The sequence below is a fragment of the Camelus ferus genome, chromosome X (genome assembly GCF_009834535.1).
Source record: "Camelus ferus isolate YT-003-E chromosome X, BCGSAC_Cfer_1.0, whole genome shotgun sequence".
NCBI lineage: Eukaryota > Metazoa > Chordata > Mammalia > Artiodactyla > Camelidae > Camelus > Camelus ferus.
In genome coordinates this window covers 39,009,371-39,026,606 of record NC_045732.1, presented here as the reverse complement: position 1 = coordinate 39,026,606, position 17,236 = coordinate 39,009,371, and the positions used below count along the sequence as shown (strand labels likewise).

Below are 17,236 nucleotides of genomic sequence, written 5' to 3'. Positions count from 1 at the left end.
CTAGTGATAAAGTCTTTTGGGGTTTTGTTTTTGTTTTAAGTGTACATGATGTGAATGGAGTAGGTTCATCTCACTCCAGGGAATGCTGTAGAATAATTTAGAGGTCTTAAGTGGGAATCTCTACTATTTTACAGGTTTCTTGGTAATTTCCTTGAAGGCATCTAATTCAGAAAGTCCTTTGATAGGATACCCCCAAATAAGATTGAGCTTACTCTCTCCTTGAGAAGAGTTTATCATCATTGGACAACTCTGTATGTTAATAAAGATAAATAGGTTGAGTAAGTCTGGTTCCACTTAATAACACATTGGATGGAGGGAGGAGAGGAAAGATGGTTAGCCATGAATTTTGATGAAGTCAAGCCTGAAGGTTCAAGTTTCTTATTCTGTGATAATTTTTAAATATTAAACTAAATTAGGAACTTATTTCACTTCCTTGGCTACTAAGTATCCTCCTAAGCTTTTGAAAATCCCCATTATAGGAAGTTAGAACCATTTAACTCCTCTCCTCCTTGAAAAATTGTACTCAATGAAGTAAAGTACCATATACAGCAATTCTTGTCATTGTGTCTCTGTTATCTTGTCTTTGACAACAAAGGGGGGTCTTCTAACATTAAGATCTTTTTGAGCTTTAGGTATCTGATTTTCTTCCCTAGTACTGATTCTTATCCTGCCCTGCAGTTTTAAGTCATTTTATAAATATCTGAGGTTCACAATTCCTTGTGAAAATTTGACAGCAAATCTGACCTGAACATAATTGGTTGGCATTACCTTTCTAAAATCTGAATTCCCCAAACATATCTGGCCCCAAAGATTTCAGATAAGACATTGTGGACCTGCATACATGAGCTACCCTTGGGGTAGAGTTTATATTTGAGTGATTATATTACTAACTAGTGTAGCTGTTTTCAATACATTTGCCATATATATTTACTCAATTTTATACCAACTCAGAAGTAGACTTTAAATGACGATGTCATAATTCCTAAATTCAGATTTTTCTCTGTTACATAGTTTACTCTGTATAATTACAATTCACCAGCAAATTATGTGAGTTCCTACTGTGTGCTTAACAATGAAAATCCAAAATCAAATAAGATAGTTCTTGTACTTAAGGAACTTTGAGACAGAAGTTAGTGTCATGAAAGTTGAAGTACTTTGAGAATTGGAAGAGGAGTAACTTACCTTCTACTTGGAACAAGTAAAAGTGAAGTTTCTTGTGCAGAATGTAGCATGTGTGCTCATGTTTGGGTAACATTTATATGTTCATAATAATGGAAAATGGGAATTGGCAGGGCCCTCCTTCTCTCTCACCCTCATTCCCCCTTATGCTGTTTCCGCTTCCTGTAGTTTTGGACTCCATACACTTTCCTCTCCATACTGCTTCTGCCTTCATCTAAGCAACCAGCATCCATTGTCTGGACAGTTGTAATATCCTTAATCTTCCCACCCCTAGTGCTGTCCCACTAAGGTATTGCTCTAATCTGTTGACCGTAGGGAGTGATCTTTGTAAAATATGATCGTGGTGTTTTCCTGCTTACAATCTTTCTGTGTCTTCCCATTGCCTTCGAATTAAGTGTAAACATTTAAATTTGATTTTAAACACTCCACAATTTAGCCTTTGCTTCTGTTCATATGTTTCAATTTCAGTGCCACATTTTCCAGGAGTTTTCCTTATCCCTAGACTTGGAAGGTCTTTCAGACCTCTGCTCCTATTAAAAGAGGTCTGCTTCCACGTAACACTGACCTTATTTTATTGTAATAACTCGCAATTAGATTTGAATTCCTTTAGGTGGATATATTTATTCTAGCCCCTTTCAGCACCTGTTGCTTTGTACCCTGCCTGTTTAGTTCCTTTATGTTACCTCTCTGATCCATGGAGTCATTTGAGTTTGACATTCCTGACATAGTCCTTTCAGGGCACAGCTGAATAGTCCAGTAGAAGAGGAGAAAAGGATAATGCTGTAAAGGAGATTGTGGAGTCAGTTTACAGAAGGCCTTTGATGCTGAGAACTAAGTAGTGTTAGATTTTAATATAGTAGGCAGTCTCAATAGTAAATAATTTATCAAGTACCTATTATGCAGTGTTCTAGCTCCCAGGGATATAGCAGTAAACAAAACAGATAAAATGTCAACCTTCTTGGAGTCTGTTTACTACAGGGGGTGGGGAGTAGGAAGGGGAGACATGGGAAAATATGTAATGTTGTAATAAATGCTATCAAGAGAGATAAAGCAGGAATTGGGGATAAGGGGTAGAGAGATCAGTGGAGTTCAGTATTATATAGGATATTCAGGGAAGGCTTCCCTAATAAGGTAACTTTAAACAAAAATTTTTTTGTTTTTTGGTGGGGGGTAATTAGGTTTCTTTATGTATTTTAATTTATTTTTTATTTTTTTTTTTTTTTTAAGTGGAGGTACTGGGGATTGAACCCAGGACCTTGTGCATACTAAGCATGCACTCTACCGCTGAGCTATACCCTCCCCCTAGCAAGGTGACTTTTTTTTAATAGACTATTTTTTTTTAAAGCAGTTTCAGGTTCACAGCAGAATTGAGCAGAAAATACAGAGTTCTCACATAGCCCTCCCCACCCACACATATATACTCCCCTACCCTCAACATCCGTCACCAGTGTGGCATATTTGGTACAATCGATGAACCAATGTGGACACATTATTATCAACCACAGTCCATAGTTTACATTAGGATTCACTCTTGATGTGGTACATTCTGTGGGTTTTGACAAATGCATAATGACGTGTAGCCACCACTATAGTATCATACAGAATAATTTCATTGTCCTAAGAACCTCTTGTGCTCCATCTATTCATTTCTCAAGGTGACCTTTTAAACAAAGCTCTGAAAGAGCGATGAAGTGATCCATGCAGATAATGGGGGAAGTGTGTTTTAAGCAGAAGGAACAGCTGTAAATGTCCCAAGTCAGGAACATACTTCACATGTTAAAGAACAGCACTGAGGCTAGTGTGGCTGGAACAGCAGGGACTGGGGTGGGGTGGGGAGTTGTAGGAGATACGGTCAGTCAGGCAACCAGGAGCATGTAAAGGTTTTATAGATCATTGTAAAAATATTACTGAAGTCTGCGTGTGTGAGGGAGGATTCACCAAAAACTGATAAGCACCAACTCTTTATAGACCCTCACCCTATTTGGGCTGCATACCTAACTTTTTAAAAAATAAACGAGGGTAGCATGAATGACATATACCTTTGAAAATACAATAAAAGTTAAGGACCTTCTCCCCCAAAAGTAGGTACTCCTGACTTTAATTTATTTGAATTTCACCAAATTCAAACCACAAAGCTTTTACAGGTCTGGTTTCTAAGACTACGTGTGGGTTTCAGAAACCTAAAAATCATCCAGGAGGGAGGTTAATATATGGAATGTATACTGTTCTTTACATCAAACTATAAATTTGGTTTTAAGTGCTCTGTCAGCTAGCACAGTGACTGAAACATGGCTATCCATGAAATGTAGTTTGTAATGTCTGTAAGATACACAAATGCTGAAACAGCAGGTACTTACTGAGTATCTTCCATATGTCAGACGTTGTTCTAGGTGCCAGGAACTCATGCATCAACAAAGCAAAGCCCTGCCCTGAAAGAGCTTACTTCATAATGGAAATAGACCACCGTCTTGTAAACAAACAGTATTTATACATCTAGTATCTGGTTCTTAGTACCTATTATATGCCAGACATCATTCTTCATTCTGGAAGCATAATTGTAAACTAAATAGATGATGTTTTTGCCCTCTTGGAGCATTTATTCTAATGAGATCTGTATAGTATACATATTTTTAAGATTTGGGGGGGTTGTTTTGTTTTTTATTTTGGGGAGGTTAATTAGGTTTATTTATTTATTTATTTTTAATGGAAGTACTAGGGATTGAACCCAGGACTTCATGCATGCTAAGCACACACTCTACCACTGAGCTCTACCCACCTCCAGTATACATATTTTTTTAAAAGATCTTTTTTTCCCAGTGCTGGGACCAGAGACAAGTTTTTCCCATGAGTAATCATAGAATATTGTATAATAACAGTGGTTCTCAATCTTTAGTGCACATTAAAGTCACCTAAAGGAGTTATAAAACAGGTTGCTGGGCCCCACTCCTAGTATTTCTGATCCAGCAGATCTGGGTTGGGACCTGAGACAAGTTCTCTGGTTGTGCTGATCTGGGTAACATGTTTTGGGAATCACTAGTATAATATAAGTGACATCTGCAGCAACATCCTTAACTGTGTAATTGCAGCAGAATTTTTAACAAATTGTTTGCTCCAGAGCACATTTGAATAAATATTTTATGGAATGCCAAAAAGATGTGTAAGGCTCACTGTACAACTGTTGTATCTAGAGGAACATTTCCAGCCTGTTCCAAGAAAAGGGTGTTAAATGGTATCCCTTGAACTCTTCAGTGATAACAAGAGGTTCTAGTTCTTGACACACAGCCTAATAAGTTCATCTGTTACATGTTGCTGCTTAAAGGTGTGTTACATATTTTTGTATTTTTACTTTTAATTTACCTACCCCTTAACACACACCCCCAAAGGAGACAGTGTTGGAGTCTTTTTTTTTTTTTTTTTCTTCATGAAAATAATATATTAAATGTGAAATATTTGTATTTCAGAACTGTTCGCCAGGTGGCACAGGAGCAGTTCTTTTTAATGTGCACCAGATGTTGCATGGGACACAGGCCCCTACTTTTCTTCATTACTCTGCTCTTCACTGTTTTGGGGGTAAGACATTTGTTAATATGCTTATCAATGTGATTCATTCTTTGAACAAGGAATATTCAGAAATTTTTGGTTTTAGCTTGTATTAAAGTTAGATCAGTCTATATTTAATAGATAAAATAGTGATTTCCTATACTATTTTAATCATCTACTCTAGTTAACCCTTGGTTTTTAAAAAATGGATTCTAAGCATAGATATATAAATTCTTATTATTCTGTATTGTTTCAGAGCACAGCCAGAGAGAGAGCTAAACATTCTGGCGACTACTTCACTCTTTTAAGGCACCTTCTTAATTATGCTTACAATAGTAATATTAATATACCCAATGCTGAAGTTCTTCTCAATAATGAAATTGACTGGCTTAAAAGAATTAGGGTAAGTTGCATTTAACACTGTGTTTACCATATCAACAGTATTTTATTAATAGATAGTTTATAGTTTTGAGCATTTTGATTAAATGAAAAACAAAGAGTAATAAAAAGGACCAAAGAATATACTGTTGATGGATATTAACTCATGATTCACAGGATGAATGCTTAACTAGTTTTGTCAAATGCTTTTTCTTTTTACTTAAGACTTGGAATACTGATTTTCAGCTTCTATTTTAGAATCTTGGGGGGGGTTGTTTTGGGGGTTTTTGTTTTTTGTTTTTTTTTTACAAATTTTCATTTTTAAAAAAGTATTCTTGAACTGTTTTCATCAAAAAATGAGTCTCATAGACTAGCACTTAATTAATCACTCTTGATCTTAGCACATAATACTTTTTACTTAGCATTATATGAGAATTTATTTCCGAAGAGATTTGTAGCTTTTAGCCTTCAGATTAGCATTTCTTCTACTAGTTTGTAAAGCCTACTTCTAGAAGGTTCTGAAGAGAAAAACTTGCTTAGAATGGAAAGATTTGGAGCAATTACCTCTGTCTAGCCGTCTCTTGTTCTGGTTCCCCCTCTCTCTCTCCCTCCCTTGTATAAGTTAGGCATTTGATTTTTTTCTTTGGCAGGATGATGTTAAAAGAACCGGTGAAACAGGTGTTGAAGAGACAATCTTGGAAGGCCACCTTGGGGTAACAAAAGAATTACTGGCTTTTCAAACCCCTGAGAAAAAGTATCATATTGGTTGTGAAAAAGGAGGTGCTAATCTGATTAAAGTAAGTTCTGTCGTCTTGGTCCTAAGCTAGATGTCATAACCTTCTAAATGTTTATTAGCAAATCTGTCTGATTATAGTATCATGTCTTTGGTGTATTGTCTTGACCTTGTTTTTCTTTTCTGCTTTTAAAGAAACTTTATAGAGGTTATAGTAATTTTTTAAATATAATTTCTAAATTTTATATTTAAATAAAATTTCAGTACTGTGTATTTTATGAAGTAAATAAGCAGTGTTTAATTTTTCTATTTAGCAAATACGAACTTTTCATTTCATGAGACTATTTAAAATGAGACAAATCTCTTACTGTATAAGACTGCACCTTATATTTCTTTAATGAGTTTCTTCACATGCAGTAACTCAAGGAAGCAAAAAGTATCATTTTAGGACATTTATTTTTATTCAAAATGAGTTTGGGTATACATGTGATTAAAAGAGTATACTTACTTAAAGGGTGAATTTTGTTAAGTGCTACAGTCAGCTCATTCTTGATAGTTAAATAGTTTGTAACCTGAGAAATTGGGTTGGTTTGTTTATTGTGTAAATATTGTTTTGAAGTGGAATCTTTTTATTAGAAAATCCAAGTAAATTTTCTGAAATGTAATGAGATCTTGAGTTCTGATGAGTAATTTGACATTATTTTCTTCCCAAAGACATTTCTTTCTTTAAAAATATATACATATACACACATGCGCATATGTAACTTTACATACATGTTTTTATAAAAACATATCTATATCATTGCTAATACATAATCCTTTTTTCAACTTTGTAGGAATTAATTGATGATTTCATCTTCCCTGCATCCAATGTTTACCTGCAGTATATGAGAAATGGAGAACTGCCAGCTGAACAGGCTATTCCAGTCTGTAGTTCACCAGCTACCATTAATGCAGGCTTTGAGTTACTTGTAGCATTAGCTGTTGGCTGTGTAAGGAACCTCAAACAGATAGTAGATTCTTTGACTGAAATGTATTACATTGGCACAGCAATAACTAGTAAGTTTCAAAATACAACATTCTGATGACAGATAATTCTCTAATGTGTTCAGATTCTGTTTTCCTTTTTTTCTTTAGGAAGCATCTTCAACTCATGTTTTCCTTTCAGTCAGCAAAGAGTTTTAATGTAGAAAAATAATCAAATGTTTGTTAAATGTCTTCCTGTATGTAAGTGGTGCAAGTATTTAGCAACAAAATTAATTTCATCTCAGTCAAATCTGGACTGAAACCCAAACTCCAAAGTAGAATAGTCAAAATAAATGCCAGAGTTCAAACTTAAAACTCAAATTACATGCATTGGGAAACCTTTCAGGCCCTCACTTAGAAGTTCTTTAATGTTATTTTCATATAAATTCAAAGAAAATCTGGTTTTAAAGATTGGATTATGAGAAGATGACAGTTTAGTTGACTTTTATGTCCTCAGTTAATGCTCACATGAAGCCCATGAAATAAACTGTATACTCCAGATCTTACTGATACAGAACTGAGGCTCACAAGGGATGAGGGCAGTATAGAATGGCCAAGACAGTAGAAATAAGGCAAACACAACGGAGGCTGTTCTGTTTTAGGAGAAAACCACTGTTAGTTTACAAAGCTTAAAAGTATATTTGATTATAGTAAATCTTTAAGAATGTCGTTATTTTTTGATATGTTGTGTTTCAGAATATAAGGACTTTTAAAGTGATTTTATGAGATTCTGATTAAACTGAATGCTTGAAAGGTGAAACAGTTAGATATTCTACCAAATCTATATACTGTAAAGTGGGATATTGTGTTCATTTTTAAAAAACAAATCCACACTTTGATCTAGTTAGTTTTGAATAAGTTTAAATTCTCAAGGTATACAGCATCACACAGATTCTTTGTCCAATGGCCTTAGCAGGAAGGGTTGCTTTGGAATTCGGCGTGAACCAACGCACTGTTTCCATGGGCAAGAGTTACCTTTCCCAAGATGCTTCTGGTATTCAGTTTGCCGCCAAGAGTCACTGTTGTTGTTTGCTCTGTACACATGAGCACATTTTTTATCCAAATAGAATTCAGTTTCATCTTGGGCATAAACACCTTCAATTTTAAGAACTGTGTGCTGCCTCTGGTTTCAGAGGACCCTGCTTATAGCCAGCAAAAATAGAGCCTTGGACCACAGCCTTCCAGGCCTATTTGCTATTTTAAACCTCCTATTCCCAGCACGCCTCCACAAGCTCCACGATGGGAGAAAGAGAAAGGCTGCTTGTTTTTAAGTAGTACATTTGCATGGTAAAAATTTCAAATGCCAAAAGAGGATATATTCTAAAAAATATGTTTCCTGCCCATTCTAGTCCCCTGGTCCCCTTTGATAGCATAACCATTATCTTCAGTCCATGTCTGTCCTCCCAGCATCTCTGTATGCAAAATCCACATAAAAAATCTTTTTTTCTTTAGTTATTTTAACCACGATTGGCATGTAGGACACACAGTGTTCTTCACTTTGTTTTTCCCTTAATATATCTGCAATTGTTTCCTATTAACATATGAATATATACCTAATTCCCATTTATTAGCTGTATACCTTTCAGCTCAATATAGTATAGTTTATTTACAGTCTTACAGTGATGATATTTATGTTGTTTCCAGGTTTATACTAGATAGAGGGAGATGTGCAGTGATTTACAGTTCTCAAAGCACTCAAATCCACTATTTCGTTTGCTCCTCAAAATAGCATGATTATAGGCAGAGCAAGTGTTACTCTTATTACTATATTTATTAGAAAGGAAACAGGCTTACCTGAAGATGAAAGAGTTGGTAAGCATCAGAACCTGGATGTAAACTCAGGTGATACCTTAGGATTATTTAAAACTGACTAAGCTATAATATGTTGATGTATTTATACAGCATTTCATTCCAGAATGAGTTTGAAGGCCTTTAAAAAAAATACAAAAAAATATACAAAAGTAGAAAAAGTTAAAGTTCATAATGGCTAAACTATTATACAGTTAAAAGTAAAGTTAACATGTAGGAATTAGCATTGTACTATCTTGTGAGAATCCTTATGAACTTAATAGATCCTAAGTGGACAGAATGGTTATATTCATGTTACAAGAATCTTTTATCTTCTTTCAGCTTGTGAAGCACTTACTGAGTGGGAGTATCTGCCACCTGTTGGACCCCGCCCTCCAAAAGGATTTGTGGGACTGAAAAATGCTGGTGCTACTTGTTACATGAATTCTGTGATTCAGCAACTCTACATGATACCCTCTATTAGGAATGGTATTCTTGCAATCGAAGGCACAGGTGGTGATGTAGATGATGATATGTCTGGGGATGAGAAGCAGGACAATGAGGTAAATTTTATTTAGCATTTTTGTTTTCTCTGTTTGAAGTTCTAATTCCAGATAACTATTGTTCTCTCTTCAAGAGTATTATACTTTCATTGGACCTATTGACATATATTTGAAAATAAAGCTGAATCTCCCAGCGGAGACTGCTACCTCAACATAGCGCTCACTGTCTGTCTACCAGACTTTCACCTACAGTTAATATTTATAACAGTTTATATGTTTTAAAGCAGTAGTTAATGTATTCACTTTTAGGAGGGGAAGTGTTTGGTATAATTTAGAGTTTGTTAAATGATAAGAATCTTCATTTTTAATAATAGTTTAAATTATATTTTCACTTTTCTATTTGATATTTTAATTATGTATTTCCATTAATTTGTGCCAAGTTATAAACTATGCCAGTTTCATTATCAGTGCTTACTATTAGATTACCTTTATATTTCCCCCAGATCATAACTCTTTTTGCTTAGGAACAAGCTTCTCTCTACTTGACAAAATTTAGGCTGCCTACCGCATATCCAATGCAGAATAAAGGTGTGGGAAAGTTAGATTGTAGTGGTAGATCAGAGTTGACATAACTATGGCATGGTCCTTTAAAGAAGAGAATATGGCAAGACTTAAGTTGTGATCATGTTTGTATCCACCCGGTATTTCTTTGCTTTTATTTTACCTTTTCCCGTTCATGGTGTTGGAGAGAGCTGAAGAAAGAAGCCAGAGCATGCTCTAATTGTAGTAAACATCATAAATGGTTGTTTTCTCATTCCCTCTCTTTAGTCACCAAACTATCAGCTCTGAGGTAGTTTATCACTTACAGGACTTCTGAAACAACACTAGCCTCAACTCTCCCCAGGTCTACTGAACTGCATCAGTAAGGGATTGGGATCTGAGCATTTTTGCTTTTTTAAAAAGTTTCGTAGGTGATGCTTATACCCACAGCTGGTTAAGAACCATTGCACTGGGTAAAAATTCTGATTCTGCAGTCTGTGTCATCTATGGGATGTTGAGTTAAGCTCAACATCAGTTAGGGGTAGCTAACTGAAAACATGATATAGTTCAAATAATTTGTCTCACCTTTGCTCTCATGGTACCCTCTGCTTTGTGTTGTTCCGGCAACCCACTGCACTGTAGGGTGTATTTGATTTGGTTTTTTGCCTGTGTGCTTTTTTTCCCTTCCCCAGACTAAGTTTCTCATGGGCAGCGCTGGACATTGTCTATTTCTATATCAAAGATCTCAAACATAGTTATGCAGCCACCATTTTCTTTCCATCTCTGAGTTTGACTATTCTAGTTACCTCATATAAGTGGAATCATACCGTATTTGTCTTTTTGTGATTGGCTTATTTCACTTAACATAATGTCTTTGAGGTTTATCGATTTCATAGTACATAACAGAATTTCCTTCCTTTTAAAGACGGAATAATATTCCTTTGAATGTATACCACATTAGTTTATCCATTTATTCATCAGTTAAACATTTGGGTTGCTTACACTTTTTGGCTACTGTGAATAATACTGCTGTGAACATGGATGTACAAATACCTCTTCGAGACCTTTCTTTCAGTTCTTTTGGGTGTTATACCCAGAAGTGGAATTGCTGGATTTGGTAGTTCTATGTTTCGTTTTTTGAGGAACTGTTTTCTCTAGTGGCTGCACCATTTTACATCACCAACAGTGTGCAAGGGTTGCAGTTTCTTTGCACAAGTCTTTTCTTTCATGAGGTCCAGTATGTCTCTTCTTTCACTGCCTGTGTCTTTGGTGTTATATCCAAATCCAATCCAGTGTTGTGAAGCTTTTGCTCTATATTTCAGTAGTTTCATAGTTTTGGCTTTTACATTCAGATCTTTGATCTGTATTGAGTAGATTTTTGTATATGGTGTTAGGGGAAAGTCCGACATCATTCCTTTGCATGTGGATGCACATCTAGTTTTTCCAGCACCATTTGTTGAAGAGTACTGCTATTCTTAATATGTATATTTTATTGAATGTATAGAGTTCTGGGCACTTTATATGCATTATGTCGTATAATCCTCATAACAGCTACATGAAGAATGTGTTTTTCCCACTTACACATGAGGAAGCTGAAGTTTACAAAGGTTAAGTAACTTACTTGCTCAAAGTTACTTAGCTTATAAGCGGCAGAACCTGCATTTGTGTCCAGTTCAGTCTTAAGTTAATCACTACACTCTATTCTGGTATATTACGTACTTCTCTGATACATAGAGTTATTCCTTTATGACAAGTCTTATGTGAAATGGTGGACATAAACACTGATACTGTAAATTAAAAGTTAAGTGCTTTGGAAATAAGAAAAAGAAGTACAGATCATTTGTTCACAAACTGGCATTTGTCTCAACATATTTTACTATACTTTAAAGTTAGATGAGCTCATTAATGATATCTTTTGGTTTCTAGAGCAATGTTGATCCCAGAGATGATGTATTTGGATACCCTCAACAGTTTGAAGACAAACCAGCATTAAGTAAAACAGAAGATAGGAAAGAGTACAATATTGGTGTCCTCAGACACCTTCAGGTCATCTTTGGTCATTTAGCTGCTTCTCGACTACAGTACTATGTGCCCAGAGGATTTTGGAAACAGTTCAGGTAAACTATGGATGGATAGTTATAGGGATACTGCTTAAACCTTTATGAGCATCTCAATACACCAATGTTAAATTTCTAAAACCTATGTTGGAAGACACCTTTATGTTTAACTTCATAGTTAGGTTTGTCTTGTCTCCAAAGGAGGTAGAGTATCAGTAAGAAGCAACATTCTTTAGTCTCTTAAGATGTTAAGTCTGTTAAGATGTTTTATTTTGAACACTTACTAATATATACATAGTAGGGAGGAAGAGTATTAGCCCTTATGTATTCATCACTATTTTAACAGTAGTCAATACATGACCAGTCTTAATCTACATTCCTATCTACTTCTTTCCCAATTGTTCTGAAGCAAATCTCAAATACATAGTTTCATCCATAAACATTTCACTATGTATCGCTAAAATTTTTTAACTTAAACATGATACTATTACATCTTTTTAAAATTCCTTAATATCCTTGTCAGTGTTAAAATTTACCCAGTTACCTCATGATTGTTTTTTACTGTGTATTTTTTGAAATCATGATCCAAATGAAGTCCATATATTGCAGATATTGATACAACTCTTTAGTCTCTTCTAATCTTTTTCCACTCTTGTAATTATTTGGGAGGGGGGCTGGGAAAACGTGGTTAACCCTGTAAATTTTTCCATCTAGAGTTTATTGATGGGATCCTTATGGTATTTTCTGTTTTCCTCAGTCCCCTGTATTTCCTTTGAATAAGTAGTGAGTTCTAGAGGCTTGATCAGATTTGGGTGTTAGTTTTCTGGAAATGGATAGGCAAGGCTACTTCATAGGTGGTAACGATTACCTCAGTGAGAAGTACATAATATGTCTCTCTCCTTATGGTAACAACCACTGATCGTCATTGCCTAAATGCAGCATTTCATTGGTGTTACAAAATGGCAACATTCTAATTTTATCATCCTTTAATTTATTAGCTAGAATAGATCTATAATGGAAAACTCCCCTATGCCAACTGTCTATTGTAATATATAATTTAATAGGAAAGGTGGGCTAAATACCTTGGGGCTTTTTTTTTTTTTTTTTTTAAATTAAAAAATCTTCAGTTATATGTTGATCTTGTTTTTCTGGCTTCATTTATTTCACCTTTTTAAAAAACCATTGCCTATTATGTCATGCACTGTGCTATAATACCATAGTACAACCACGTATCTACTGTGTATGAAAAGGCTGTAATCCTTCATAGCAGTGGGTTTTTTAAATAATACTTCTTAGAATCCCTTCAAGGTATCTCCCAGACAGCTGAGAGAGAGCAGGGGAAGCAAAGGGTCGGGTCACCTGACACTGCCATTCTGGTCCACCTTCCCTGCTTCAATTAGAGCAGCTCCCCTTTTCCCTGCAAGGATACTGCTTAGATTTCTTTTGAAACCACTGCTTTGTAGTACAATGACCTCCCTATGACTCACCATATAAATTCCTCCGAGTCCTCTAACTAGGCCCCCTACTTAATCCATACTTACTGGCTTGCACGCAGCACCCAGCTCTGCTTTTGCTCTTTTCAATCCCATCACCTGGCACACCCCTTCTCTTCCTCTGTGACTATTCCAGTTCTCTTTCCTTCTCCAGCTTGTCCTGTCTCTGCCATAAGGCTTTTAGTATTTCTGTTCTTCCTCTTCCAAATTACTCTCAAGCTTTTTGAGCTTTTCTCTGAAAATTTGTCATTCAATTACATACAGTTTTCTCTTTTCTTATATTGCATTTTTGACTTCTCAATTACTCTCTATGCTAGTGGAGCTCGCATAATCATCTAGACCAACACTTTTGGATTATCCACACTTTAGACATGTAATATACTCTTGATACATGTGGGTTTAATATACTCTTGATACATGTGGGTTAGTTAACCACATTTCCTAGCTGCAGTTTTTTATGTTGAAAAATTTCAAACCAACAGAAAAGTTGAAGTAGTATAATTATCACTTTTGTTATATACTCTTTACCTAGGTTTACCAGTTGTTAACATTTTGCCATATTTGCTTGTTATACTTGGTTTTTGTTTTTTGTTTTTTCTAATCAAATTGATAGTAAATTGCAAATAAGACACTATACATGCTTGAACATGTATCCTCTAAGAATTAAGTTTTCCTTAATACAATTATCACATCTGTGAAATTTTAATATTGATTTAATAGTGTCTAATATTCTAATAATCATCAATGTGTATTCCAATTTCCCCAAAATATTCTTTATAACTTTTTCCCCAATTCCAGACTGGTATCCTAGAAGGAATCACAAGAATTTGGTTGTTACCGCTTTAGTCATCTCTAAAATAATCTCCCTAACTTTTCATGTCCTTAATGGTAATGGCATTTTTGAAGAATCTAGGCCAGTTGTCTTACAGCGTGTGTCTGACTTCCTTGATCTGTATGATTATCTCCCCATGATTAGATTCAGGTTAAACTTTCTGGCAAGGAAACTGTAGGTGATGTTACTATATGCTTCTCATTGCATTGCGTTGCGAGGCATATAGTATCAGTTTACCTGATTATTGGTGGTATTAGTTTTGATCCTTTGGTGTCTTAACAGATCTCTCCATTATAAAGGTACCTTTTAACAAATGATAATATATTTGATTTTAAACTTACTATATGCAAATTTAACAGCTGAAATATAAGTGAGATGAGATTATTTGTTGCGTAGTAAAAGTTACAAAAGGATTTATTAAAAGACCGTTTGTTCCTCTAGCATACTTAAAATACATTTGTTATATCTCACTTAAAATGAATTTACTTATATTCTCTATATGACTCTATAAATAAAAAACTGGATGTCATTGATAGTTTCTAGCAGTGCCTGGGTTTTATTAGTATCATTTCGCATATTGTGGTACACACAATTGATAGTTTGTTTTCTTGGGATTGATTTGCCTAATTTAAGTGTTTGTAACCTGAAATTTAGGCAAAATGAAAGAAATAGTAGTAATTAACATCTACATAAAAGTGAGATCAACCACCTCATTTTAATTGCATCTTCAGTTGGATTCAAAATGCATGTCTATACCATATTACCTACAGCAACCATCCTTCTTGGAGCCAAACTGTCCATCAGCCACACCAGTCGTTTGATGGTATTTCTTCCTTACTGAACTACCACTTTGACTATGAGTCTCACTTTCTCTCCCTCAGCACCTGAAACATAAAGAGTGGTTGGTTTTTTTCTACTTCCTCACGTAGCTGAAGAATAAAATTGCATTTTACATACTGTCATTTGCTGTTGTATTGCTTTTTTCCTGAAAATATATATTGTATATGTTGTTCTCAGAGTGTTGCACATTACATATTTTACTCCATTCATTTCTTAGGCTTTGGGGTGAGCCTGTTAACCTGCGTGAACAACATGATGCTTTAGAATTTTTTAATTCATTGGTGGATAGTTTAGATGAAGCTTTGAAAGCCTTGGGACATCCAGCTATGCTAAGTAAAGTCTTAGGAGGTTCCTTTGCTGATCAGAAGATTTGCCAAGGCTGCCCACATAGGTAGGTGCTAACGTACTGTTTATTTTTACTAGTAGTTTTGTACAAAAGTGGAGTATGAGTATTCTACCGAAATTATTAAATACCTGAGACTGGATGAGTTACATACTGTGCATACCTTACTACTGTGGGGTTTTGTTTGTTTTTGTCAGATTACATTAGATTCCTTTAACTCTACCTAAGCTCTTACTATTTCATACTCCTGCATGCTTTTATGTGTGATCATGCCTAGGAAAATAAAATGGCATTTTGCATATAGCTATAGCGGTTAATTATAAATTTGCCCTCTATCTTAGAATTAAAATATCTATAATGTTAAATACATTAAGTTTAGACGATAACAGACATGGAGCACTGTTTCCTATACAAATGAAATACTGACTTTTTGAAAATAGCATTGATTGTCACTGTCTTTAAGGTATGTTTTCCACACAGAACATTTACAGCAAGAGTTGGCTAAACAAATAGGTTTTTGCTTAAAAGGGAAGTTGTTTGATTAAGGGCTGTTACTGAGAATACTTAAATAACTATTAGAGTTCGTTACTGATAAATACTTGTTTATGTCTATTATACGGAAGTTTTACTTTGGAACGTCTCTTGTATGTTGTCAATGTTAGTTTGAAATCTCTTCTCACCAAAATATCATAAGATAGTATTTTCTACAAGTCCAAAACAGCATTATATATAGTCATAGGTTATGTGTGTATATGGTTGGTGGAGGTGCTTCATTTTTTAACATAGGGAAGTGATAGTGGGAAAAGCAATACTATATAAATGTTAAACCATTCAGTCCGAATGAGGCCATAAAATTATTCACATAGCCGGGACAACTTTTGATCCTTTTGAAAGACCTTTTGCATTAGGTGAACAATAAAATTGTCACTTTAACCTCTTGTTTTCAATTACTGGTAAAAAAAAAATTAGTATCATCTATTGTCAGTCTTTCTAGGTTTGTTCTAGACAGTTTTCAAAATTATTTGGAAATTACTGGTTTTCTTTGCCAAGTGAAAATGTCCAGAGAACATGATCTTAAAGATCCCTAAAGTTCAAATACCTACTGCACAATTAAACTACTACTGTTATATGCCAGAAGGTTACATAAAGAGCCCTAAGACAGTCTGTTTTAGGGTATTTGTCCAGAACACGGGTTAACAAACTATGGACCATAGGTCAAATCCAGCCCTGCATCTGCTTTTATGAAGTTATATTGGCGCATTCCCACTCTCTTACCTACTGTCTGACTGCTTTAGTTATAACAGCAGAGTTCAACAGGAACCTCATGGCCCAAAAAGGCCATGTAATATTTACTACCTAGCCTTTTATAGAAAAACTTTGCCAACTTCGCATCTTAGAATGTCCTAGTTTTTAACTGGAATCATAAAATCTAACTTTTCTCTTCTATGGGTTCCCCAGTTATAGTAGCAACTTGCTTAATACTTCATATTCGATTCACGTCACTTATAAATGCCTTTATGTACATACCTTTTTTCCTTAAATTGAAAAGCCCTAAACATGAAGGACTGTCCTAAACATTGACTATCACATAGTGCTTTAAACAGGGTAGGTACTCAAGATATTTGTTGAATGAATGAATTTAGTGATTGAGAATGAATCCCCCACATCCCATGTTCTAAATTTATGAATATGTCTCATCAGAAATCTGAAAATTCCTTCAGTAGAAAATTGCCACGAGTTGGGATTCTGGCCCCTATTCAGATTGCTTATCCCCTATTCATTTGTGTGTTCAAACTTGTACTTTAGTAAGGTTTCCATTACAGAAGAGGAGAAACATTTAAAAATTCAGCTCATTAATAATTTAAAATACCCTTTTCAGAACTTGATGAATTCATGCTTTGGCCTTGGCATGAATTACTATCTAAACAGATGACGGTAGAATCGGTATGGTACACCATGAAGCAGTTGCACTGTGAAACCAGAC

The 17,236-nt window shown here is 35.0% G+C and overlaps 1 protein-coding gene and 1 pseudogene across 2 annotated transcripts in view; one reads left to right on the top strand and one right to left on the bottom strand.

Annotated features, from left to right (window-relative positions):
- Nucleotides 1–17,236, top strand: part of USP9X (ubiquitin specific peptidase 9 X-linked) — a 119,956-nt gene that overhangs the window by 84,655 nt on the left and 18,065 nt on the right. For both annotated transcript variants that reach the window (XM_032475572.1, XM_032475571.1), the window contains exons 27-33: nucleotides 4,641–4,749; nucleotides 4,976–5,122; nucleotides 5,748–5,894; nucleotides 6,667–6,889; nucleotides 8,987–9,207; nucleotides 11,614–11,804; nucleotides 15,127–15,300. In XM_032475572.1, coding sequence (XP_032331463.1) covers nucleotides 4,641–4,749; nucleotides 4,976–5,122; nucleotides 5,748–5,894; nucleotides 6,667–6,889; nucleotides 8,987–9,207; nucleotides 11,614–11,804; nucleotides 15,127–15,300 — 1,212 coding nt within the window. The remainder of the gene's footprint in view (nucleotides 1–4,640; nucleotides 4,750–4,975; nucleotides 5,123–5,747; nucleotides 5,895–6,666; nucleotides 6,890–8,986; nucleotides 9,208–11,613; nucleotides 11,805–15,126; nucleotides 15,301–17,236) is intronic.
- Nucleotides 7,653–8,676, bottom strand: LOC116662181 (annotated as a pseudogene).